The sequence below is a fragment of the Equus quagga genome, chromosome 6 (assembly GCF_021613505.1).
Source record: "Equus quagga isolate Etosha38 chromosome 6, UCLA_HA_Equagga_1.0, whole genome shotgun sequence".
NCBI classification, from domain to species: domain Eukaryota; kingdom Metazoa; phylum Chordata; class Mammalia; order Perissodactyla; family Equidae; genus Equus; species Equus quagga.
Genome location: NC_060272.1, coordinates 96,451,750 through 96,478,886, shown reverse-complemented (window position 1 = coordinate 96,478,886; position 27,137 = coordinate 96,451,750). Strand labels below are relative to the sequence as shown.

The following is a 27,137-nucleotide window of genomic DNA, read 5'->3' as shown; positions in this document are numbered from 1 at the left end:
TGTGAGACTTGTCTCCTCTCTGCCACCACCGATCTGTGTGGTTCTGTATATTTTTGTTCCTTCTCCCACTGGCATATCAGTACCTCTCCGGTGTGGATAATCTGGTCACATTAGAGGTGTCAAAAAGAACAAAGAAAAGACGATGAGACCTGTTGGGCTTGTGTGGAACCGACTCAGCAGGACGTCAGTCCAGATCCCTACCAGATTAAGAGTCCCTCAGCCAACCTCCTGAGACGCTGGGGAGACCTGCCGGGAGGATGCCTTCTGAGGAGCTGGGCAGCACTTTCTCCTGGGAAGAGCACATTTCTTTCCAAATCCACTAATCTTCAAGCTCCCCTTGAAGGCTGCGTCTTAGAACGAGGGGCCTTTCTTTTCAGCCGCCACCGTTATCCCTCCACACCTTTCTAATGACCTTTCGCCTCAGTTTTCTTATCTGTGAATGTGGGTAATGCATTTGTCTTGGTGACAAAGACAGCTTTCCAGCGTCTTCCAGTAACTGCAGCGAGAGCAGCAGCTCATCTTACGAGCCCTGTGCATTCCCAACGGGGTGATGAGCCCAAGGAGGCAAAAGTGGACGCTTGTCGGGGAGAGAGGATTGAAAAAATCTTAGGTTTTACGAGGTTTGCAAAATCTTACCCTATAGTGTTTGATTCCTCTTGTTAAGGAGAATCGGAATTTACTTGTTTTTCCTTAGTGAAACGATCATGAAACAGGGGCTGAGAACCCCTGCCCTCGCTGACGGGAACTGGATTCAAACCCAGAGGAAAAGTGATCTAGTTCTCACCTTTTGATTTAAAAAAAGGAGACGTGGCTAATCTGTGCCGATAACGTACAGGCGCGCACTTAGAGCTGAAATGTCCTATCAAGCGCGCGGGTTCCCACTCGTTTTTCGTATCAGTGTTAGATCTTTGAGGAGGTCTCCGTTCGTCCATGCAGCGTTCCTGTGAGTTCTAAAAACAAGTCTGTAAGCAAATGTCCCTGCCACGGCAGGTCATCCCTTTTGCTTAAAACTTGCAGCTCCCCCAAGGTGACAGTTGTGGGAGGGCGGGGGCCGGACCGTGTGCTTTTATTCCTCACGCTTCCGACGCCGGGCTCCGTGTCTGATTATTAACAATGGGGGGCTGATGAAAAAACTTTAGTTTTCACTAGAGCTGGGACTGGGGAGGCAAGTGAGGTGCCTCGGGTGTAAAATCTAAGCAGACACGTCCACGACCCTTATGTTTCGAGCCAAAGACTCCCCCTAGTCCTGACCCTGGTTTAACAGAAGTGGAGACCCGTTTCCAAACCCTTCCCTTTTCACAGTTGGTTTACACAGGCGATTCACTGGAAATGATATGGTCACAGGAGGGCAGGAACAAGGAATTTAAAACAACTATTTCAACACCCCTCCATTCCACTTATATGAGTAAATTTCTTTCTACTTGCATGGGACCCACATTGGCCCCAGAGCCCTAAATTTTTCCCTTCTGTCTTCTAGATCACTACGGACCTGAGGCAGCGCTGCACGGACAACCACACTGGGACATCGGCCTCAGCCCCCATGGCTGCGGGCATCATTGCACTGGCCCTGGAAGCCAAGTAAGCCTCTCTCTCCGTATGTCTCTCCACTGGCGACCACCCCTCATGCCGAGGACAGTGTACCCTCTCCCTGGTATATAACCCCTAGCACAACAACCCAGATGATAATCTTCCCAGTCCCACCTTTAAAACTTCAAAGATTAGGGCTTTAAAGAGAATTTTTCCTTATGTTAAGGAGAAAAGCAATTTTTTTTGTTTTTATATCCTTAAAAAAACCCAACTGTGTAATTACTTTATTATGGAGTCATAGTGCATGCTGCCAATTGGCTCCAACACTCTTGCCTTGTTGAGGTTTTATTCCAGTCTAGGAATGTTCCTGTGAGTCTCAGAGCGGTTAGGTCTGCCCATTTCGGGGCCCTTTCCCTGCAGAACAGCGAGGCAACTCAGATTCCATGACAACAGCACCCGTCACAGACTCGCCGTGGGGGACAGAATGTGGCAAGATCATATGACAGAAGCCCAGGAACAAGGCCAACCCACTTACCTTAAATCCTATTTAACATAGTAAATTCTGTGTCTGAAAGATCCCTTTGAAATCCCCCTTAGGTTATTTGCAATAGATCCCGTCTCTTCTTTCTCTCAGCACCAATAGACTTTGTTTTCTTAACAAGCATAAATTTGCCCTAAATACAGGTCTATACTCTCTTACCCTGAATTTCAAAATCCCAAATGCCCAGAAAACTGAAAGTTCTTTTGCAAATTTGACCCCAAAACTCATTTGATGGCAAAGCTTACCCTGAACTGATTTGAGGCTATTTGCAGTCTGTCTTTATTGTGAAAATTCATACATTTCACTGCAGAAATATTAATATATCTGACTATAAGGTGCTGGCTCAAATCGCACTAGAAGTTTGTGTAATATATGCTCTGGACACCATATCTGAAACAGTTTTGAATTCCAAACACATCTGGTCCAAGGTTCTAGAAAAGGGCCTGCAGTCCTGTGCTCTGAGGCCCTCCTACAAGAGGATTGTAACAGAAAGGAACTGGAGTGATGATGTAAGTGTCTTTCCAAAAATAGCCTTGCTGCCCTGCCCTGGGGAGGAGCAGAAGGAGTCTTTCATCTAGTTGTGCCCTGATGTAGAGTGATAGCAGGTGACAGGAGAAGAATGCAAGCATCATATTGAGACCCAGGTATCTCTGTAGGACGATAACGCCTCATCCTCAGGACACAAGTGTCTCCCACCGTCTACAGCTGCCCCTCTTTAAGGCAGAGAGTCTGTGATAAGTCAGGTGGGCCTTAATGTAACGTGGATCCAGTCAACTGGTCAGCCAGGTAAAGCCCTGGACTGAGGCAGACAGGACACAGGCTCTGGATATGGGCTCTCTCTGTGTGTTCGGGCCACTATAACAAAATACCATAAACTGAGTAGCTGATAAACAACAAACGTCTATTTCTCACTGTTCTGGAGAATGGGAAGTCCAAGGTCAAGGTGCTGGCAGATTTGGGGTCTGGTGAAGGCCCATTTCCTAGAGAGCGCACGCAGTAGACAAAGCAAGGCAGCTCTCTGGGGTCTCTTATAAGGACACTGATCCCATTGATGGGGCTCCACCCTCGTGACCTAAGCATCTCCCACAGGCCCCACCTCCTAATACCATCACATCGGGCATTTGGTTTCAACGTAGGAGTTTTGTGGGGACGGAAACGATCAGACCGTAGCAGGTGCCATATCTTTTGTGGCCTCCTGCCTAAGCATTGACGTTGAGCGATATCCAAGTTCCCATGAATGTTTGTGTTTCTTTCTTTTTGACGAGGTTAACTATTAAATCATGTCAAAATATTCTGTCTTTTAAGGTGTTAAAAGTTTGGCTTTAGCAAGGAACTGGCACTTATCCTGTTAAATTCTCACTTTACTGGACAGTTCTGACAGCAGAAATCTTAAGTGTCTGTGTTTTTAATTTGGTGACTATAAATTGGTTGTTTGAAAAATATGTTGTCTTCATTCTGAGACTCTGGGTTGTTTCTCTGGAATATTTTCTCGTCCACAAAATACTGAAGGAAAAAAAACCCAGGAATTCTTCCTGCACCTCCACATTCCCCCCAAAAATGATGGAGTCTCAAACCTGGCAACAGAGTACCACAGCTGGGGCTATAGACCCACGTGATGCTCGGGTCCTTGAGGTATTACTAGAATACTAATATTTTCAACAATTCTTTTAACCACTATTTAAGCTCAAGTGAAAAATCCTTACCTTCATGCCTCAAACAACCCACTCAGTTGGATGAGGTTGCTTTGGGGCTGGGGAACACATTGAAAGGCTGCTTCTGTTTTCTTTTCATTTTGAGCATTTTTTAAGATTAATTTTTGCCAAAACTGTGATGGGTGGAAGGAAGGTCACAAGAAACACCTTACTTGGAAAATCCACTGTATGTTAAGATGTTAAGTGGTAGAGTTTGATCATGAGGCCAAAGTGGATGGTGAACAACGTGATAAAATGAGAAAGAGGAAACCTTTCCTCATAACTCCATTGGTTTGTCCCACAGGCCACTCTTTGCCTGGAGGTGAAGCTGGAAGTTAGGGGAAAGAGGTCTGAGTGTTAAAAGAGTGGATCAGAGTAGGATCCATAAGCAGTGGGCCTCCCGCATGAGTAAAAGATATCTAGAACTAAGAAATTGTGGCAAGGAGCTCAGATAACAGTGCCCCAAGGATGCAGTTGTTGACAAGCTAAGCCTGACCCTTGCACACGTTCCTCACCTGTGCCCCCAGCCCCGGGCATCTCCTCTCACACACAACTTCTCAGCAGCACTTGAACCCTGGTACTGCGAGATTCAGCCTTTGCTCTCACAAAGCTAAGAGCCTGATCTACAAGGTGCTCCCTTGTAAGGAGAGGACAGGAAGCCACAGCTTGGGAGAATTATGGCCCAGGACACTGCGGGCAATTCTGATGTGCACCCCCTGCTCAGTCAGACGAGGAGCTGATTGAGGCTGCAAGCAGGGGCTGCGTGTCCCTGTTTAACTGCATGTCCTGGCTATCCCTGTCCTTAGGAGGAAATGCAGCATTCCTCCTGATGTCACTGGATTACGGTATTTACTCAGGGAAACCCCCCAGGCCAGGCTTCCCGCAGCCTGCTGCAGTCCCTACATCCCCAGGGGCTCGCCCGCATCCACAGATTTTCTGGATCAGTGGGCCTGCAGGTCCTACTCTGGAGCTACTTCAGGCCTGGGCCTCTGCCGTTCTGATTCTGGTTGCTCCCCTAAGGTCAGAGCTTTTCCAAACACCCTTCTTAGGAAACTAAGAGACAAGAAGACAAATACAAAACATGGAAACAGATAAGCTTAAAGTGTCCAGATCTCTCATCCGAGCTCAACAAGTCCGGGCGTGAGTGAGCTCTGCTGTGACAGCCAGAGGACTCCCGGGTGTCCTTTGCCTGCCAGGCGCGTGGGAACACGTGTTGCCGCTGATTCCCCACTAACCCCACATCCTGGGGGAAGGTGTCCGCTTTCAAGACCAGAAGGAGTCTTCGCTGCTCTAGGAACCTGCCACCTCTCCTTTTTCTCCTGGGGCTGAGCTTCTCGAATCTCTGTGGCCGCCTCTGACAGTCTAGTCGTGAACTTTGCCTCTAGTCAAGGAGGCGAGTTCCTCCTGCTCCTACAGTCGTTCTGGGTGCAGAAAGCTCTCGGTCCTTGACCTTCTTGACATCAGGAGCAGGTTCAGAATAGGAGAAAATGCTGTCATCTTCAAAGAGGGGAGAAAACTGTTCTGTGTTGGGGTGACCTTATCACGTACGTATTGGTTCAGAGGTTTATAATGTTTCACTTGTTTGGATTTTGTGGATTTGTGGGTAATTTTCTGGTTTTCCAGCTGAGTGAATAGGGAATATGTAATCAGTGATTACAAGTGGACTAACTACCGTTTGGGCCATTGCTACTTAAAATGATGTCCTTTTATATTGTTAGATATCTAGATAACTCAAAAAGTTCAAATAAAATGAGTGGGGGCAGGTTTCTTAGATGAAGAGAGCAGTGAAATGTGACCACTAACTGTCTGAGGGGAGCCCAGGAGACGCCAGGGCACGTTCGTGAGGAGCTTTGCATCTCATGCTCGTGTGTGTTACCAGCAATCTAGACCTGTGGACAGAAAAAAATGTTTCATATAGAATGGTTTATAAGATAAAATTGAAATGACTGACATTCATAAAAATACAGTGTTCAGAATCATAAACTGTGGTACTGAAAGTTTTCCTGAGCTGAGTTTGTCACTATCAGCCAAGAGAAGCTATTTTAGTAGAGTATTTTATATGTTAAATTATCACCATTAGCTCAGGGAATTCAAAACTTAAGTTCATCAAAGAAACCTTTTTGCCTTGAATTTCAAATGGTCTCTCATTGGAAAATTGAACAATCTACGTTCAACAATCAAGAAATGTTGCACAGTGAATGGTAAATAAAAGGGACGGAGTTGGGTCGAAACTCTGGAATTATTTAGGAGTTAGAAGGAGGGTATTGACATGAAGAATCTTCCACAAGTCCTGTTTTAAGTGGCCTGAAGCCCTTTTCCCTAAATTTCATATCTCAGGGGCCACAAGGACGCCTTCCTTTGAGAACACCTAATACATCTAGATCTGAGTTTAGGAAATAAGCCAAATGGGGTGGCAGCTGTTCCTCTGTACTAGAAGTACACCTGGTGCACGGGACCCCTGGCCGCCTCTGCTGTGCTGTGTATATGCAGACGTGCACACGTGCTTCTAGGTGGGATCCTCCGCTTTCTTCCTATAACCTCTCTGTTCTCTCCTGTTTCAGTTGTCCTGTTACCACTGGTTTCTAGAATATACCGTACAGGCATGTGTAGAACATAGATTATAGAATATATATGAGAAAATATAGTTCTAGATATCTTAGACAATTTATTATTACATTACGGCTGTTTTTGTATGTATTATCTTCCAAACAAGTCTTAAACTTCTTGAGACTAAGGACTATACCTTGCAGTCTTTGTTTATGTGGATATAACAAATATCTATTACACACTAAAAAAAAGTTTCTAACACATTATGCTAGGAGCTCGGTGAATAAGGCAGGGCATAATTCAAGTATTTGTAAATGATGTCACTTGTCTTCAAAGGATCTTATGCTCTCCTTAAGGAGCCAGATGTGCACTAACTATCCACACAGATTATTTAAGAAAGTCAGTGAAATAGTTTTGGGGGAAATGTTGTGTTGGGTGCAGGACTTGGGTGACAATAGAAATGCTCAGCCTCGATAATCCAAATTGGAACGTTGGTGCCATGGCGCTTTTATATCTTCCATGACACCTAAGCACAATGTTTTGAACAAGGTCAATTCTACCCAAACATTAAATCAATCCATCTAGTCCCACCTTCTTATTTTTTGTGCAAGGGAAATGAGGTTAACAGAATTGCTCAATTTTCTATATTAATTATTTGTATCTTTCAGTTCCTCCAGTTGATATTGATTAGTGACTTCTCCCCACGCCGCCTCAACTCATCTCTTACCTAGTTTCCTTCTCATTCCTCAGGACTGGGCTAACCTGGGTAAAATAAGGACATGGTGTTATTCCCTCCCTTAGCTTCCGAGAGAAGTCCCTCTACCTTTGGTCTTTGGTGGAAGGGATCACGTGAGACCCAGGAAGTTCAGTGTGTGCAGAATTAAAGACGTGTTGAGCCGCAGGATGACTCACACCATGTGCTGTTGATTTCAAAAAACCGTCCTGAAAGTTCTTTATTCAGGAAATTCTTATAAATCTAAAAAGTCCTTCTATAGGAATTTTATGCATTTCTCATTGATCAACCACTTGATGTCTTTGCTTCACCTTTTGTTATGATCTCTGTTTTACCTTTCTATATTTCCAATGCAGGGAAAACAGCCAGAATATTTAGGATACGATTATTGTGGGAAGTGAATACCATGCAGAGGCACAGTTGAGGGGGAGTCTTGAGTTTTCTGCAAGCTCAGATAAAGTAACTAACTGAGGGACTTCAGAGTTCTGGAACTGACCATCTTGAAGGGAGGGCCACATAAGAAGGATTTGATAGACATAAATAATTCTAAATATTGGGGTTAGCATCTTAGTCCTGATATCCTGGAAACTATTCTTATCTTCTTTGTTTTAATTAAGAACACATTTCAGTATAAAATGTTCCATTATAACTTCTCCCAAGGGCCACGTTCAGCTGTAGGAAATGTTGCAGTGGGCGGGGAGCACAAATGCGTCTGGTTATGGAGGTAAAATGGCAGAGGACGTCCCAGCTCTTTCCTTTTAGGAGAGTTTTGTTTATTTCGGTTTGAACCTGGAAAGCATGTGAACAAATAGTGAGAATACAGGCATATCTGCCCAGATTGTGTATAATTACAAGGGAAAGAAGGAGCTATCACACACCCTGCCCTCCACACACTCATTGAGTTTCTTATGTATTGTGGTGTAGTTTGGGCTTAGAATGTAGCTGAGCTTCCTGGGGTGAATGGTTGGAATGCTTAGGGTGAGGAGAATGAAAATGTGAGCAGGGAGGAGAGCCGAAAGGAGGTTTGTGGGGTAAAACAGCACACGTTTCCACTGGAGGCCGAGCGGACCGAGAAGGGATGTACTGTCCTGGATTATTCCCTATCGTGAAATAATTGTAACCAGACCCACGGAGCAGTTACTACGGGCCTTCTGCCAGGACTGCGCGTGGAAATAGCTTTGTTATGTCTGCATACACACAGACAATACACTGTGTCCTCTAGCACTTTTCAAGTTCAAATTATGTAGAAGCCAATTTTCACTGGACTCAGTTTTGTGCCTTAACTAATGGTTAATGGTTTAAAACTATGCAGCTTCCAAAGGTGTCCTTTCTTCCTGGAAAAGCCCCCGTCAACAGCTTCACTCACCTTGGATTGTCGTGAGGTTTCACCAGTGTTTTCCATCCCTTTTCTGAGATGAGGAAACTAAGAAGCTTGGTAGATGGTTGAGTCGCCCAGAGACTGAACTGAGGACAGAGAAGTTATTAGGTGATTGTTAACCCGCCTCTTTTGCTTAGCTGTGTTTTTAAAAATAGATTATTCACTGAACATATTTTGCTCTTATTACTGTAATAATAGATTGTTTCTTAAGAAGAATAGTTCTCAGTCCTATTGCAATCCCGAGTTTTTCCTTGTTTAGCTGGTCAAGTATCATTTTCAAGTGTCATATGTTATATGTTAGAAATGTCTCGTGTTATAAATATCCAATTTCTGATCTAACCTAAGTAGTAATTCTTAAAGATTGGGGGTGGGGAACCCCTTTACAGTGTTCTCTGGTATTTGACTAATTTCATAGCAATTATATCATTATCTGTGATATGTCATCCTCTGTCACCTTGACAAGAATCCCATCTCAAAGGACACTGCCTGAAAATTCTATAAACAGTGATACCACTCAGAAAATACAAGGTAGGAAGCTTCTCCTAGATTAAGCCCAGCAAAAAGAAAAAGATAGATGTTCTTCTCAAGGGATTTTGAAAGGAACCTTCGAATCTCAACTCATTTTTCTCACCTCTGAAAGGCATATAAAGAGAATATGGGTGTTGCTAAAATAGACCTTAGATGGAATCATTTGTTCATCCAACAGACATGTATTAATGGTCTACGAGGTGAGGGGTCCTATGCTGTGACAGACATGGAACTTCCATCCTATTTGGCAAGGCAAGCTATAGAAAAACAAATGGTAAGTACTAAGAACCATATAAACAGAATAGAATAATGGAGAATAATTTCATGAAGGAAGTATTTTATATAGAACAGTAAAGAAAATACATCTTAGATGAGGTGACGTTTTAGCTGAGGCCTGAAATATGAGAAGGAGCCTGCCTTGTAGAGAGCTGGACTGAGCGTGCCAGGGAGAGGGAGGAGCAAATTGGGAAGACCATGGAGTTGGAACCAGGTTACTGGGTTTGTGAAATAAGGTATGTGTGGCTAATGTGAGTTGAGGAGTTGGAAAAGTCCAGATCACAAAAGGCATCATAGTAAGCAAGCATGATAGAGATCTGTGGCGTCTTTTAAGGAGGAGGCATGATTTGATTAATCTTTTAAAGACCATTTCAGCATCTCCCTGGAGAAAGGGTGGTGTGGGAGCCAGGCAGGTGAACCGTTTGGAAACTGTTGCCGTGGTTCAGGAGAGATGAGGGGAGCCTGGTCAAGGTGATGGTGTTGGGGATAGAGAGAGGGGGTTAGCTCTGCTGTGCTTTTTGCAGGTACAGCAAACAGGGAATGAACTAGAGAATGTGCTTTGGGAGAAAGGAGAAACTCAAGGCTGAGTTCTGGTTTCTTGGCTGAGCTCTTAGGTGGATTGCATACCATTATTGAAATGGACACCCTCTCTTCTTCCCATGGGATCCTGAGAATTAGAAGGAGCACAAATTCCCAGTGGAGCAAGATTCCTGGGCCTGCAGGCCTTGCAATAAGACCTATAGCGAATTTCTCCTGCAGTGACTGGCTGTGCTTTAGTGTATCTGCTCCCCCAGCAGCTTATTAATCAATCCTTAGAAAATGCTTTCCACCGAGATCAGGACTGCTGTAAATGACTGAGACATTTACATTTTTAGAGAGAATAAAGAATATGGAATTATTTACGTTATAAATTGCTCATCTACTGCCATGTCCTTTAATTTAAATAGGGTGTTCATAACAAATTAACTTTTATGAAGTTACCCCATAAGATTGCTTAGAAAATCTACTAATGTATTAGTGGGTTACAAGAAGTAGGTAAAATTTAGTATTTAAATTTAATCTCTTGAGGGTTTGTGGATTTTATTCATTGCCAGGAAATTTTTGTTCTTGATGGTATCTATGGTAGCACCCAAAATACTGTCAAATCTGATTTTCCTTCTGGGAATCAAAGAAGCTGACTTTTTTTTCAGGGTCCTTTATAGTTTCACATCATAGTCTGCTACTTAATGACTTTAATCAAAACATATTTCAGTCTGTTATACAAAATCACTTATTATATGGCTTCATCCAATATCACTATCTTTGTATTGGAAGATTCTCAGATATATTCCTAAACTCTCTGTTGAAACCCAGTTAAAATTCAAACCTATTTTTATACCAAGTGTTCTTGGGCTGAGTTGTTTTTGTTTTCTTTGTGTGGGAGATAGGCTCTGAGCTAACATCTGGTACCAATCTTCCTCCTTTTGCTTGAGGATGATTGTCACTGAACTAAAATCTGTGCCACTCCTCCTCTATTTTATATGGGATGCCTCCACAATGTGGCTTGATGAGCGGTGCTAGGTCTGTGCCCGGGATCCAAACCCACGAACCCCAAGCCACCAAAGCTGAGTGTGCAAACTTAACCACTATGCTGCCAGGTCAGCCTCTGGGGCTGTTTTGAAACAGTCCTGCCTGTGTCCACATTGTCTTGATCTATAATCTTTTACTTCTAGGACATTCTTGTGTCATTTGCTCAGAAGAGCATAATTGTTCCTAGTAACACTAGAATCTAGTATTTGTACTTAGTTGATTCCAGCATTCTTTTTCTCTCTCTTTTTTAAGTAATTTTGATTGCAATACATTTGGCCATCAGTCTGCATGAAAAGTAAATAAGAGAAATAAAAATGACAGATTGAAAAGCATGTCCTTTCACTAGCAGGTAAGATTTCTTCATCCTGACATCAACAAGTCGATTATGGCATTTGATGTGTCAAAAACTCAAAGCAACAAATTCATAGTGAAATAAACTGTGACACATGGAAGAGAACATGCAGCCCAAAAGGAAAGATATTTTGTGTTTAGAAGATTGGCTTATGTCTCACCATCTTGGATTAAGTTTTTATTTCTCTATTTGTGATGATTCTGAGTCTTATTGAGCAACCGTATGTGTAACTCAGATGAGTAAAGGTTTATGTTCTTTGCATATCCAGAAAAACAATGTGCCTGCAAGGCCTGCTAGTGTCATTCTCCCCAGTAAGGATCATAGCACATCTGACCGCGACATACTGTGTATGAGACAGAAGAGTCTTCTTGCCATTGGCCCCAGTTGAGGGTGGACATAGTGCATAAGAGGGCAAAAAGGTAAAATAAAAAACAAAATGATGAAAAGTAGAAGCAGCAGTCAGCGTTCATTGAATGCTTGCTCTGTGCCAGAACCGAGGTGAGTGCTTTCCTCGGTGATCTCATTTTCTCCTCAAAGCAGCACTGTGAGGCGGGCACTATCACCGTGTTTCAGGTGCGGAAGGTGAGGCTGAGAAACGTGCACAGGGAGTGAGTGACAGATCTGAAGTTGATCTCAAGGCACTGTAACGCGGGAGCCCACCATCACTCTGCCTCATCTTTCTGTTTTCAGAGCTACAACAAGATGTGGTTAACTACAAATGGCTGCTACGAAGTGTAAGGGCCATGAGTATGAAGAAGGCGAGAAGACTGAACAGGCTGACTCAGGAAGACTTGACAGAGAAGAAGGAGTTTAGCTATCCTTTGAAGATTTTTTTTCAGCTTTAGCGCACATATGAGTCATACAAATCTTTATTAAAAATGCAGATTTCGAAGTCTGCAAAAGAATCTGGGTGATTCAACTGCAAGTGGCCCATAGATCTCAATTAAAAAAACCATAGACTAGGGGCTGGCCCCGTGGCCGAGTGGTTAAGTTCGCGCACTCCGCTGCAGGCGGCCCAGTGTTTCGTTGGTTCGAATCCTGGGCGTGGACATGGCACTGCTCGTCAGATCATGCTGAGGCAGCGTCCCACATGCCACAAGTAGAAGGACCCACAACGAAATATACCACTATGTACCGGGGGGCTTTGGGGAGAAAAAGGAGAAAAATAAAATCTTTAAAAAAAAAAAAAACCATAGACTGTAAGCTGTCTTGAAAGTGGCTGTGCTCCTGTAGAACCAGCACCAAGAACAGTGTTTGGCATATAGTAGGCAATCACATGTTTGTTGAATGAATGAATGAATGGAGACAAGGAACTCTCCCTTTGGTTATGCAGAAGAATGGGGAGGCATCTGTTCAGGTATCTGTGGTTAGTGGGGCGTAGTGCCAACAAGTTCGGTCTTAACTCTAAATGTTGATTGATTCATTCAAGAAATAATTATTGAGTCATGCTTGTTACCATCATTTCTTTATTTGAAATAGACATAGACATTTTTTTCACATCTCTGAAATTGTAATACATGGCAGTCATTGTTGTGATCTTTAACATCATAGTTTTGATGTAATTCAAATTGTTTCCAAACATCCTGAATGCATGTTCCGTGCCAGAGCTTCCAGGCCTGGTAGAGCAGGTTGAGCACAACTGTGTGTGATGCTCTGAACCTGGCTCCAGCGGAGCACACATGCCAGTGAAGTGGGGTGTGGACTAGAGCTCGTTACACCCGATGCCACGCGCTCTGAAAGAGAAGAGGAAACAAAGGGCGATATTGTGGTAGAAAGGGATGGTGAGGAAAAGATAGGAAAGGCTGAGTAACAGCAGATCTAAGGATAAGGCCAGCCTATCAGTGAGAGGATAGCCTTTTTGCTGAGACGGGAGTCATAAAAGTGGTCCCACCTCTACTGGGTTCTTGAGTTTTTACTGAGTTATTGTTTGATCGCTACATTAACCAAGTTTCACCTTTTGCATCCAGTAGTGCCTGCAGTGATGACCAAGCCTTAGGCAATAGAAGGCCAAGTAAGAAGGAGGAAAAGCCTGGATGATCCATAGTATTTTTTTTATTCCTACAACAAATTTAGAAACATGTCCAATATGATTGAAATCTGGTTGGGCATCACTTGAAAGATGAAAACTGTTCATCTAGTCAGAAGGAATACAATAAAAACTTTATTTTTCTGTCTTCAGTGGACATGCTAGTTTATCTGAAAAACTCGGTACGCAACCAGGGAGAGAAGGAAAGAATTGGAGTGAAATTTAAGGTAGGCTCTCAGAGGAGTCTACTTGTTATTTACTATCGGAAACCTTTGCAGCTGACCTGAGAGACGGTTGTGGAGAGTTTCCCGGAGAGAGCGTGCTGTGGGAGTGGTCCAGTTAGTCAGGCTGACTTCTGGTTCGTTGCTCTGAATTTAGGTGCCATTGGAGTTGACATCTGATAGTCTCATTTCCCACTGTAGACGTGTTCAATTTTATAATTTTCATTGTGCTAAAACTCTCAATTACATGTGATACCTTACCTGGAATATAAAATAATTATTGGTTCATCTGAGAAATCATAACATTGGAAGCTTGCCCAGACACCATCTGGTCTGTAGAGATGCTGTTTAGTGAGATTATTCAAGGATCACCATGCAAAGGAGAATAATAATGGTAATGGAATGTAGCAATAATAATAATATTTTTTAGTTTTTCTTTTTATAGCAACTTATTTGGGAATTATATACTGTTCTGGTATAAAATTTTCTTCATTGTTTGAAGTGATGCTGTCCTTATTTGACACAATTTAAAGTTGGCAATCTTCCGTTGATTTCCAAATTAAAAAACAAGTGTTAGTGTTTGAAATCCAGGAGTTTAAGAGCCTTTTCGTCCTAGTGGTCCTTGCACACAACCCACTGATTCCATTTGCCACTAACTTCTCGGGAACAAATATTTAACACAGAAAGATCCTAGGAAGAGCAATCCCATAACCACCAATATTGTTAGCGATAGAAGTGTTTTTAAAGTTAGATTATCATCACTAGAATAATACATAGTCTTTGCAAAAAATATATATAAATCTTGCAGAAATCTATAAACAGAAAGTTAAAGTCTCCCTACACAATCAACTTTCTGCTTCAACAGTGCAATAACTCATGCTGTGATGCGGTTCCAAATATTCTTAGCGTATACAATGTATTTATTGTGAGAACATTTCCTGCTTTATCATCTTCAGTCTGCATGTTGCTTTCCCTTCAGATCCTGTTCACTTTGTCACCCCTCCCCCATTAGTTTTTTATCATCCTTTTTAACCAAATGATGCTTTCTCTCATCTGCAGCCAAGCATGTTTAAATTAAGGAAGTTTTCAGGTCTTTGTGGCTGCTGTCTCTGTTCACTTGTTGGAAATTGGGTGTTGAGAAATTCCTGAGTTGCAAGAAGTAATATTCAAATTCAGTTTCAGAAATGTGTTGCCAAGTCACTCAAAAGGTTAGTAATGCTGTGTGTGCTCTACAGATTACCTACTGATCTTTTATGTTGGTAATATTTTTCTTATTGGCATATAAATAATGTACTCTTGGCCACAGTTGTTACAAATATTTTACCAATTTGTCATTTACGTTCAAGTTTTCACACTGTTTTGACATAGCTTTTTTCTTATTTTCAAGTTATTATTTGTCAAATATATGTGTCCTTTATAAATTCTTCATTTAGTCATACCTTGTGTTTTGTACCTCCTGGAGAATTTTATGGATGCTGATGAAAACTATGTACACTTGCCCCTAAAACGAGCCAAATCCGCACACGGCAGGGATTTGCTGTACCATGGGGTCATCCATGGACCCCACGTTAGAAAGTCCCTTCCTCTCTCACAGTCTGTTAATTACCAGCTTACATTTTCATCTAGTGTTTTCTTGTTTCATTTTTAGTGTTAATGTGTAGCCAACTGGAATTTATTTTGGCGTTCAGTGCGAGGATCTAAATTCAATTTTCTAGGGGTCCCACTTGCCCAGTGTCGTGGAAGTAACCCATCTCCTCCAAAACCTGTTTTGCATTCTTTAAGTTATTGCATTTGTAAAGGTCTCTTTTAGAGTTTTCTGTACTCTTATTGTCAGTTCTTTTGACATTACAGCATCGCTCTATTTTTAAAACATTTTCTGAAACATTCTTACTTGTTGATTTTTCCAGATAAAATTTAGAACCGTTTTGCCATGTTCTGAAAACAATCCAGTGACAACTTAGGACACTTGTATGAATGTTGGCTTCTTTATATAACAGTTGGTTTTTCTCATTCAAGACAATCTGTCTCTGAATTATTCAGATCTTCTTTTTATTGCCATAATAAAGTTTGAGATGTGTCTTCAGTTCTATACTTTTTGGTTCAGATTTATTTTTAGGAATAGTAAGTATTTGTCTATTTTGCTGTTACCATTATACCTTTAACTGGTTATTGCGTATTTATAACAGAGCTATTGTTGTTGTATGTTTTTCTTTTGTGTGTTTTATCTTTAACCTGTTCAATTCACATTATGCTATAACTCATTACCTTCTTTGGTTTTGGGGATATATACATGGCGCCTGACGGTAGTAATACTCGTCTCTGTTCATTTATTTTTCTTGTTTGTTCTTATTGGAGGGTGACACAAACTGGGCATTGTGAGTTCAGGTTTTGTTGTCAGGCTGACTTCAGTTCCAGTGCTGCCTCTATGCCATTATCACCTGGCTGGCCTTGAGCAGGTGCAATTATGTTTCTTAATCTTGTTTTGAGTTTCGATTTCCTCATCTGAAATTTGGGGTAACAACCCAGAATCACCAGACTATTGCTTAGACTTACATAAATTTAGACATATGGAATGTATTAACAACATGGAAGCTGAGGTCGTCACAATTAATATTATTTCTGTGGTATTTAGCTAACCATGCAAAACTGTTGAATATCAAGAATGACAGTAAACTTTCATGTCTAGCTCCTGATTTTCTGTGAATTCTTTTTTTTTTTACCTTTTGTTTCACTTTTTGTTGACGTTTGCTTTTCTTCGTTGAGGCCATGCAGGATTTTGTGTTTTTGTTATTATTATTATTATTATTATTATTATTATTATCTTTAAGGAAAATTAGCCCTGGGCCAACATCTGCTGCCAATCCTCCTCTTTTTGCTGAGGAAGACTGGCCCTGAGCTAACATCCGTGTCCATCTTCCTCTACTTTATATGTAGGATGCCTACCACAGCATGGCTTGCCAAGCGGTGCCATGTCCACACCCGGGATCCGAACTGGTGAACCCTGGGCTGCCGAAGTGGAAGGTGTGCACTTAACTGCTGCACCACCAAGCTGGCCCGCATTTTTGGTTTTATAAAGGTTTTGTTGAGAATGGGATTTAGGTGTTTTCTCAGTGTGTGTTTAGAGATTCATATATAGTTTCTCATACTAGGATTGCTGATATGATTTATTAGAATAACCTCTTAATATATTCTCTGCTTATATTCATGAATTAAATTTATTTCTTTTCTTTTTTTTAAAACCACTGAATTTAACTAGATGCATTTTATTACATGTAATTATACTTCAATAAGGTTGATTTTTTTTTTTTAATGTTGGCACCTGAGCTAACAACTGTGGCCAATCTTTTTTTTTTTTTTCTGCTTTATCTCTCCAAATCCCCCCTGGTAAATAGTTGTATATCTTAGTTGCAGGTCCTTCTAGTTGTGGCATATGGGACACCGCCTCAAGGTGGCCTGATGAGCGGTGCCGTGTCTGCGCCCAGGATCCGAACCCTGGGCCGCCACAGCGGAGTGGGTGAACTTAACCACTCGGCCACGGGGCCGGCCCCAAATTTATTTCTTTAATACATTATTGGTTTAGTTTTAGAATATTTTATTTATGCCTTTGTGTTGATTTTCTTGAGTGAGATTTATACTTTCTTTTACTGAATGTGAATGTGTGTGTGTTCTATATTATTGATACAGCAGCTAGCTAGCATTAATCATATACTTAAGGCAGATAAACAGACTCTTTTAAATTCTTATTTATTTCGTGGGAAGATATTCCATGCTCTTATATTGGAAGAATTAACATAGTTAGAATGTCCATACTTCCCAAGGCAATCTACAGAGTCAATACAATCCCTATCAGAGTCCCAACGACATTTTTCACAGATACAGAAGAATCCTAAAATTTATATGGAGCAATAAAAGACCCTGAATAACCAAGCAATCCTGAGAAAAAAGAACAAAGCTGGAGGCATCACAATCCCTGACTTCAAAATATACTACAAAGCTACAGCAATCAAAACAGCATGTTACTGGCAGAAAAACAGACACACAGATCAATGGAACAGAACAGAGCCCAGACATAAACCCACACATCTATGGACAGCTAATTATCAACAAGGGAGCCAAGAACGTACAATGGAGAATTTTGAAGGTTTGAAGAGGTAATTCTTTGATACATTTTTCAAATTTTAATTTTTTTCATTTATAGTCTCCAGAACTGTGTCCATTTCATAAGATTTTCAAATTTATTGGCCAGTTTTTATATGCAATTATATATATCTATAACTGTAATATAATTGTATAGAGTACAATTATTATATAATTAAATGGATACAGATTAGATATAGGTTTCCTAATACTATAAAAATCCCTTGTGTTGGTGATTTTTTTTTTAAAGATTGGCACCTGAGCTAACAACCGTTGCCAATCTTTTTTTTTTTCGTTTTCTCCCCAAATCCCCCCGGTACATAGTTGTATATTCTGGTTGTGGGTCCTTCTAGTTGTGGCATGTGGGACGCCACCTCAGCATGGCCTGATGGGTGGTGCCATGTCTGTGCCCAGGATCCGAACCAACGAAACCCTGGGCTGCCAAAGTGGAGCACGCGACCTTAACCGCTCAGCCACAGGGCCCACCCCCTTGTGTTGGTTTTTATGACTGCTTTAATATTTATTTATTTTATTATATATATATTTTTATATATATTATAAAATATTATGAAAAATATTTTATTTTTTCTTCAAAAGGCCAGTACTTGGATTCGTTGAGCAGTAATGTTGTTTTTCCTCTGTCCTTTTTTAATTTTGTTAATATCTTTCCTGTCCTTAGGATCATTCTTTGTTCTTTTGTGAATCTTATTGGTTGAATCATGGTTCATTTATTTTTCCTTTTACATTAATACGAATTTTGAAGATGCACATTTAGCTCTGAACACATTTTTGCTGACTGTCATGATTTTCTAATGATGTTTTGGCTGCTTTTTTGATACAATGACGATTGAGAATCATACATTCAAGTGTTTTACAAAACTTGTCTCTATTGAGATTTATTGTTGACCTTTTTTTTCACTGCATTGTGGTTGGATAATCAACCACACTAGTGGTTTGTGAGGTATTGTTTTCCCTTAGGGCAATTGTTGAGATTTCCTTTTGAGCCAATAAATCTTCAACTTTTCTTTCTTTCTTTTTTTTTTTTTCGGTGAGGAAAATTGGCCCTGAGCTAACATCTGTTGCCAATCTTCCTCTTTTTTTCCCTCCCCCAAGCCCCAGTACCAGGTTGCATAGTCTACTTGTAAGTCATTCTAGTTCTTCTATGTCTGATGCTGCCACAGCATGGCTTGATGAAAGGTGCATAGGTCCACACCCAGGATCCAAACCAGCGAACCCTGGGCTGCCAAAGCAGAGTGCACGAACTTAGCCGTTCGGCCATGGGACTGACCCCTTCAAATTTTCTTTCAGAGCTCTTTAGTTGATCCATGAATTCATAAGAAAAAAATTGCTCTGTAGGGCATATATTTTAGTAAGATTAAATTATATCTATTATGTAAACACAATCCTCTATTCTTTTTCCTGAAATAAGTGGATTAAATTATGTGAACGCTAGTGTGGTTCCATCGACTTGAGCTGACATCCACGCCAATCTTCCTCTATTTTTTGTTGTGTGGGCCACCAGCACAGCATGGCCACTAACAGAGCGGTGTAGGTCTGTGCCTGGGTGCTGAATCGGGGCCGCCAAAGCAGAGCGTGCTGAACTTAATCACCAGACCACCAGGGCTAGTCCTGATCCATACATTTTGACGCAAAAATTTCATGCTGTAAGATATTTGTTATAGACAGCATCTTATCTTTCAGCTAAATTGTACTTCTTTGCCTTTTCAATATTTTTTGTCTAAAGTGTTATGTTGTTTGCAACTGATTTTGCTATCCATACGTTTTTGTTTTTTTTTTTTATTTTGAGAAAGACTAGCCCTGAGCTAACATCTGCCAATCCTCCTCTTTTTGCTGAGGAAGATGGGCCCTGAGCTAACATCCGTGCCCATCTTCCTCTATCTTATATGTGGCATGCCTACCACAGCATGGCTTGCCAAGCGGTGCCCTGTCCACACGCAGGATTCAAACCAGTGAACCCTGGGCCGCCAAAGCAGAACATGCAAACTTAAGCACTGTGCCACAGGCAGGCCCCGCCATCCATACATTTTTGTATGTTTTGTGGGAAAATTTCTGCCTAGTCTTTAATTTTTAGTTTTTATTTCATGTTTTTAGGTAAAAAGTTCATTTTAAAATAATTTTAATAATTTTAAAATGTTCACTTTTTAAGTAAAAGCTGATATTTAAAAATAAATATATCTTGTAACGGGGGTGTTATGCCCTTCGACTTTTTGTTGTAGAAACTTGGTTTACACTTACTTCACTGCTTTCATTTATACTCATTTCTCCATCTTTAATGTCATAATCAGTATTTCTGCAACAGACGATTTTGCATGTGGGCACTAAGTGCAGTACTGTGTGTGAAGCGCAGTAGGGCAGCTGCTGAGGACACGGTGAAGACCCAGTAGATGTTCTTCCTCAGAGGAAGGCAGGGCTGGCATCCTGAAGTGGGTTCTGGTTCCTGTCCTCCAGATCGAGCATCTTGTCTTTCCTCATCGTCTCTTCATTATCTTCCTACAAAACAGGCAGGAAGTTCTCATATTTGCGTTCAGCATCATTAGCTCAGTTCTCCACAAGATCAATTGCACAATATCCATATCCACTGACTCCCTCCAGCGCAGACTTTCTTTTGCTAATCCCACTCTATGTTCCTTGTAGTCTGTCTTTTTCTCGGTTTCTCTGTTGACATCTCAGCTTTACTGATGATTCCTTTTTTCTGCACTGTCTTTTCCATAGCTCCATATTATTGTTGTCTTTCTTCTCTGCTGTCTTCTCTTTTTCTTTCTCTTCCCTTTTTCCCTTGTACTTTCCTCTTATGTTTCTTCTACCATTTTTTCTTTTTTCTTCCTTTGTTTCCATGCTTGGCTTTTTTTTTAAATTATTCATCCTCAGTGAGAAACTCTGGCTTCAGAAAGGGGGTGATGCTCTCCCCGCTCAAATCCCAGCACAGACCTGCTCTAGTCTGCCATTGCAGGGTGGGGTGATGGACAGCCCCCCGTCAACTCTGAGAGCCAGGCAGAGATCCTGCTAAAGTGAGTCTGCTGGGGGAGGACAGGATCATTTCTAACCCTTCTGTTGAAACTGGAGGCCGCCGACCAGTCCCTACAAGACTGCTGACCTGACTTCCCCTCGGGGCCCCTCCTCCAGGCCAAGACATGGTGCTGGGGTGGATCCGAGCCAGAGCTCTGGGCTCAAACTCCCTGCAGCCAGTTTCAGCTCTTGCTAAGCATGTGACCCCGAGCAGGACCATTCGGCTTTCTGTGCTTTGATGTCCGTGTTTTGGTAATGAAAGTAATAATAGTATGTGTGTCCCAGGATTGTCATGAGAAATAAGTGAAACAATGAATATAGAGTACTTTTCACAGTGTCCCTGGCACACAGTGAGTGATCAGTAAATGGTATCTAACACTCCATACTTTTGGAGATATATCTTTCGGGAATTGTGTTCAGTAGCAGGAAAGTGTGGCTGGTACCACAGGAAATCCACACGTCAAGATGTTGGTTCAGAAGCTCAGGGCTGCCAAGGCCAAAGTCTGTGTTATTCTCTTGTTCTTTTCTTAATGGCTGCTGCAGCTCCAGCCATCACATCCACATTCAAGTACAAGGAGGAAGGAAGGAAGGAAAGAGGGTTAGGGAATGCCTGTAGTAGGAAAGCAAAGGCTTTCTCCAAATGCCCAGTAGACTCTCTACTTATTAGTCAGACTCCATCTCATGTGCGCCCCTCACTATTGGGGAGTCTGGGAAGACACGATTTTGGCACTCCAACATGGAGAGTAGGGGGGGCAATGAAGAAGAACGTTGGATTTAGCCCCTATTTCCTGCCATAGTTTCTGGGAGTGGAGAGTCTGAAAATAGGGACAGGAGAGAGATCAGAGTTAATACTTGGGCTGCCTTGAAAATAAAAAAGGAGACTCGTCTAGTAGAGGATTGTGTACCTACTTTAGCCCATGAGTATCTTGGGTCTTTAATTCAGCAGACAGATGGGGAAACAAGGCTTAGGGTTTGGGGGGGTTTTGTTCTCTTCTTCCTCCTCTACTTTCCTTTAGGTGGCAAGCCAGCTTTACTTTCTTACTATCAAGTATGGGAAAGTTAAAAGTTATTTTTCTCCTTCCAGTTACATCAGCCATAGGGTGATTTGAAATACCTCCAAAATTTTTGCAATAGATTTCTGTTAATCTTAGTTGATCTTTTCCTGTGTCTGTGTGTAAGGTTTTTGAAAAACAATTTTTGTTACAACTCATGTCTAGTAATTAGAAAGACTGCTAGGAGTTGACATCATAAACCAGGAGTTTCTAAAGTAGACAGAATCACATTTACTTAAGATTCTAGGGGCTGGCCTGGTGGTGTAGTGGTTAAGTTCAAGCACTCCACTTTGGCAGCCTGGGGTTTGCCGGCTCAGATCCTGGGCGCAGACGTATATCCCACTCATCAAGCCATGCTGTGGCAGCATCCCACATAAAAGAACTAGAAGGACTTACAACTAGGATATACAACTATGTACTGGGAATTTGGGGAGGAAAAAATAAAAAGAGGAAGATTGGCAACAGATGTTAGCTCAGGGCCAATCTCTCTGACCAAAAAAAAACATACCTAAAATAAAAAAGTTCTAGAATCCAAAATGCTGACTGATTTTCGTTAAATTTTAAAATTAAAGCTGAACATTGAAAATCCTTTTTCAAAATATATTTCTTTATAAGCATATAGAGAAGCATTATTATAATTCTTTGTATGTATTTAATAGGAAAAAGAATAATGAGAGAAAAGTGCTGTAATTTAGAATAATAGTAATAACAGAGATGCAACCACGTGTTTTTGTTGCCTGTCTGAGGGTTCAGCTGCTGGCTTTTGGGGTGAGAACTGCAGATCCCTGAACAGCGTAGACGCGTTTCAGAACCACTCCAGTCTGGGAGTTTGGTTCAGTGAGTAAGTGGGCTCGCAGCCTCCGTTCTAACAGTTGGTGCTATAAATCACTCCGATATCAAACCTAAGAACATTTCACCATCCTCTGCAACATCCCGTCAGTGACTGGCCATCAGGGGGGAGGATCTTCCCACAGATAGAGGATTTGTCACCAGCACAGAGGCACAGACAGTTCCTTCCTCGGCCAGTCGGCTTGTCCCTTACACCATCGGCTCGTTGAAACCAGATCTTTTTGACAGATCTTAGAGCATTATTATTTCACTCAGCAGAACTGTATATGCTAGTATAAATTCAGGGCGGTCTTTCTAAATTCTTCTGGGAAAAAAACCAGGCATGGTTCGCCTCTGCTGTACACAGGGTCGGAATTGACGAGACGGTGCTAACAACAACAGAGGTTATGTAGCAAAGTATCTCAAGGAAATGATTATTGAGCTTGCAAACAAAATGTCATTTATTTGTAAGGCTACAGAAAAGTTAATTGATGTCTTTTAGGTGTAAAGATAAATCCTGCAAATAAGCCAGGGTTTATAAAGGAAAGAAAGCACTTCAGTTTAAATGACAGAATTTTTCTGTATAAAGTAGGGGCTATCTTCTTAAGTGTGTTTAGACACTAATTTCTGTACCTTTGGTTTATACTAAATTCAAGGACTCCACGAGTGGTTTCACAAGAGAGTGTAATAAAAATTTGACTTGGAGGTCCCTAGACAATTTTCTCGTTTTTGCTTTGGTTCAGGTGTGGATGGATCATAAGTAGGTGTCTGGGCGATATCAATACAAGTCACATTTCTAAATCTAGAGGTATTATTAACTGTGTTTTCTGTTTTTACAACCCAATTTTAGGCCTGGAACTTTTGAATTAATGTAGAACATGAAACAAAACAAATATACTGCTGTTAGCGATGGCGAGTTGCTTCAGTATCTGCCGGGGAGATGGTTCCAGGACCCACTGCGGATACCAAAGTCCAATGGATGCTCAGGTCCCTCAGTCAGCCCTCTATATCCACAGGTTCTGCATCCGTGGATCCAGAGGGCCGACTGTACTGCTCACAGTGGGACTGACAATCTGATGATCTTTTCAGGGTCTTCGTTACCTGACAAAAGAAGGTTGGTTTCCTTTGTTGGATGGTCAGTATTTTATTCCTGAGTCATCACTGGCATGCACTGGCTGCAATCAGGGGAATGTTTTTACCCATCTCTGCAGGCTTTAAACACTTTCTGCCTCTTCTTTGTTGTTCCAGCTAGTGGTGAATCCTTTCCCATAATTGCTGACTTATTTAGCATCTGCACAGTGACATTAATTTTGGGGCTACTTATTTCCATTTCTGTTTTATGCAATCTTAAGAAACAGAAAAGGAGACTGGTCTTGGATTTTTTGTTGACTATTTAGAAGGTTGGATATTTGGACGATGGCTGATTGCTCATGCAATTTCCCCATAGGTCTGGTCCACATCATCGTTCATCATTGCATTACACAAATTCACTCTTGTATTTAAGGAAGATTTAAGGAACAGTTTTCATTCTCTGGCTTTGCTGTTGCTCTCTTGTTGATAAATTCTCTTTCTGTAATAAGATGTGTATCTGTTGTCCCTTTTATCAGTTGCCCCCACCGTGCCTATGATGATAGGTCCATCTAGGGGTTTGGAGGTTGTTTCTTTGTTGTTCCCCCCAAAAGTCCCAGTGCATGGTTGTATACGCTAGTTCTAAGTCCTTCTAGTTCTTCTATGTGAGCCACTGCCACAAGCATGGCAACTGACAGACGGGTAGTGTGATTCCACGACCGGGAACCGAATCCAGGCCACCAAAGCAGTGAGAGCGCCACGCTTTAACCACTAGACTTTCAGGGATGGCTCTCTTTTGTCTTTTTAATAAAGGCAGGTGAGTCAGTCACTTGATTCAAAATTGGTTCTTGTTTTTAAGGACTACCAAGTACAGATTTATTTCAAACATTCACACGTACAGAATTATCTGGGAAAACTCCTGGGGAGAAATTTGCTTTTTTTTTAAGTGCTAGCTTTGGCACTTAGAAATCCAACAAAAAGCACTAGACAAGATGTCTCTCTTGGGATATGTCCTACTTCTTCTAAACCTACCATTGGGCCCATGAAATACTTTGAACTGCTCAGAACAAAAATGTGATACAAACACCAGGTAGTCATAGTGTCATTAATTTTCCTGTTTTTGCAGCTGGAAACTGGAAGTTTGGGATGAGGTTCAGCTGAGGTTCTCTGATTGGAAATGACTTACCAAACTAGGCTGTTCTAAAACACATCAAAGTGTGTTAGGCAAGGTGACAAACTCATAACAATGATCTTATGGAATAATATAATAATTAACAGTGTAAGTATAAAATATTAAAAAATAATATGATTTTCCTAGTTTGCTATCTTTCTGCTTACCTGTGATGGAGTGTGCAAAAGTTAGGCCTTTGGAATCTAAAAACCGAATTAAGATTCAAGAATCTCCTGCCTTCTGTGGTAAACAGAAATCAGCCTACTGAGTTGAGAGACAGTGCATGTACAAAAGTTGTGTAACCATGAGGACATGACATGCCACACTTGGCTTCCTGATCCAATTGTCAAAGAACCTGACAAACCGCTGTGTTTGTGTCCATTTCACCTTTGCGGGTCCATCTGGAGCTGGTGTAAATAAGTGATTGATAGCATACATCCTGCAGCCAAGTGCGGCCAGATTGAATATAGCTCTGCCACTAACTATTTGTATGTACTTCAGTTCCTATGTGTAACTCAAGGCCTCAGTTTTTTCATCTATGAAATGGGAATAAAGATATGACTTATATCAGATGATTGTGAAGATTACGCAATGTTCAGTGCTCACTGAACATTGGTTGTTATTACAAGGTCATTAAAGAATGTAAAACTTCCTAACAGGAAAAGATGATGTACACAGAACTTTCCAGAAAAGCATATGTATTGTATTGCCTTGAAAGGTCATAGATAGCAACCCATCATCTTGCAGGCATTTATAAATGTTACGCTTTTAATGTATATTGTTGTTTAAGGATAATGATCAGTAATTCAGGAGGAAACCTGAGGCATGTGTGGCATACCTCTATGTGGCTTATTATGCGATCAGTGGTCACTGGGCTCAGGGTTGAGAGAAACTCCTCTTCTCCTGGTCGGTTAGACTTTTGGCCTCTTGTTTATCATTTGCCCCAAAGCTCTTGGTGCTCAGTGTTCCTGTGCTTGGAGGTGAGATGGGTCTTGGTTTTCAGAGGCCAGTGAGGTGTTGGTCCAGGGTATTTGGCAGAAGGGGTACATTTTAGGGGGTCCCTACATGACTGCCGTGCACTGTGGAGTTCCAGCCCCAGACACTAACTCAGCTTTCCCTTCTCTGCTTACGCTCTGTATATGGTTTGCCAGATGTTTGATAGTTTGACTTCTTCACTTGTACGTCATCCCAGTGAGCAAAAATACAAACAGGTCATAAAATGTGACTCAGACGTCCCCATAAATAAAAGTCCTCCAGGATGCTACAAATTAACCTACGGCTGTTTCCTGAGCTAGTTAGTAACGCTCCCACAGGTAGAAACATCACCGATTCAAAACCCACCTCATTTTATTTTGGTGAAACTCGGGAAATTTTGAAATTAAATCATTTCTGAAGTTGTGCGTTATCAAAGGTCAGAGTAAAATTATCTGAATGCCTCCTCCTTTCCACATGTAGTTCCAATTTCCTGAAGCCAGTTTCTTCCTCCTAATTGCTCCTAAGTACTCCAAGAAGAACTAGTTTTTGCAACTAACTCAGCATGAGAGCAAGTAACTCTCATTTCCTCAGGCTGAGTTGGATGCAGGCTTCCTGAGTCTGCCTGCGTACAACAACTTAAGGTACCAGGTAAATGTTCTCTATTCTGTTATTATTATTATATTCTTAGTGCTAAGGTTCACTAGAGAAATGGTCTCCCAGTGGTCAGAAGTTTGTGCTAGATATTTCTGAAGGAATCTTGCCCTGGTGATCGATAATATGGGAAACTCGTTTCATTTCTTGTCTATTTTTCCCCTAAAGGGTAACATTTCAAAAGCGAAAGTTTTAACTGTGTGTTAAATGTTATTTTAAAAAGCACTAGGTTGATTTAGACATATTTATCAAATCTTAGTGTACTTTTAGATATCTCACTGTTTGCTCATGAAAAAATACAAACATGTATGTTCGTTCGAGAGGATTCTGCTTTACCCTAAAGAAGTGGCTGGAGTGTCTTTCCCCACTGAGTTTTTCTGTGGTTGCTTTTGCCCCTCACTCAAAAAACTACACTGGGAAAGAGAAAAGAGATTCAATTCACATCTTAGGCAGGGCTAGAACGTCTGTGTTGAAACTAGCATTCAGAATTGTCCCTTGACTCGTCTCCTAATTTTCCTGACCGTACTGCATAGAGTTTACTGAATTATTATGTGGATTCAGTATTAGTCAGCAAAGGGCCAAATCATGCTATTTGTCTTAGAAGCGAAACTTCCCTGCTTCCTGGGATCCATCACACAACCTCTCTCCCTTGCTTTAGAGTTTCGTGCCTTCTCAGAAATTGGTTCCTAACGAGTGTTGTGTCAAAACAAAAATAATTCTGTTTTCATGTTTTTCAAATTTTGCTTGGGTTTTAATTCCCTTAGTATAAGTTCTTTTGTGAATGCAATCTTACGAAATAGTTTACATCCTATCTTGCCCCCTCTGAGAACTTTGAAAAT

General features: G+C 41.4%; 1 protein-coding gene across 2 annotated transcripts in view; it reads left to right on the top strand.

Annotated features, from left to right (window-relative positions):
* The window catches only part of PCSK5 (proprotein convertase subtilisin/kexin type 5), a 437,872-nt gene that overhangs the window by 188,420 nt on the left and 222,315 nt on the right, over positions 1 to 27,137 (top strand). For both annotated transcript variants that reach the window (XM_046664811.1, XM_046664810.1), the window contains exon 9: positions 1,478 to 1,578. In XM_046664811.1, the coding sequence (XP_046520767.1) occupies positions 1,478 to 1,578 (101 nt within the window). The remainder of the gene's footprint in view (positions 1 to 1,477; positions 1,579 to 27,137) is intronic.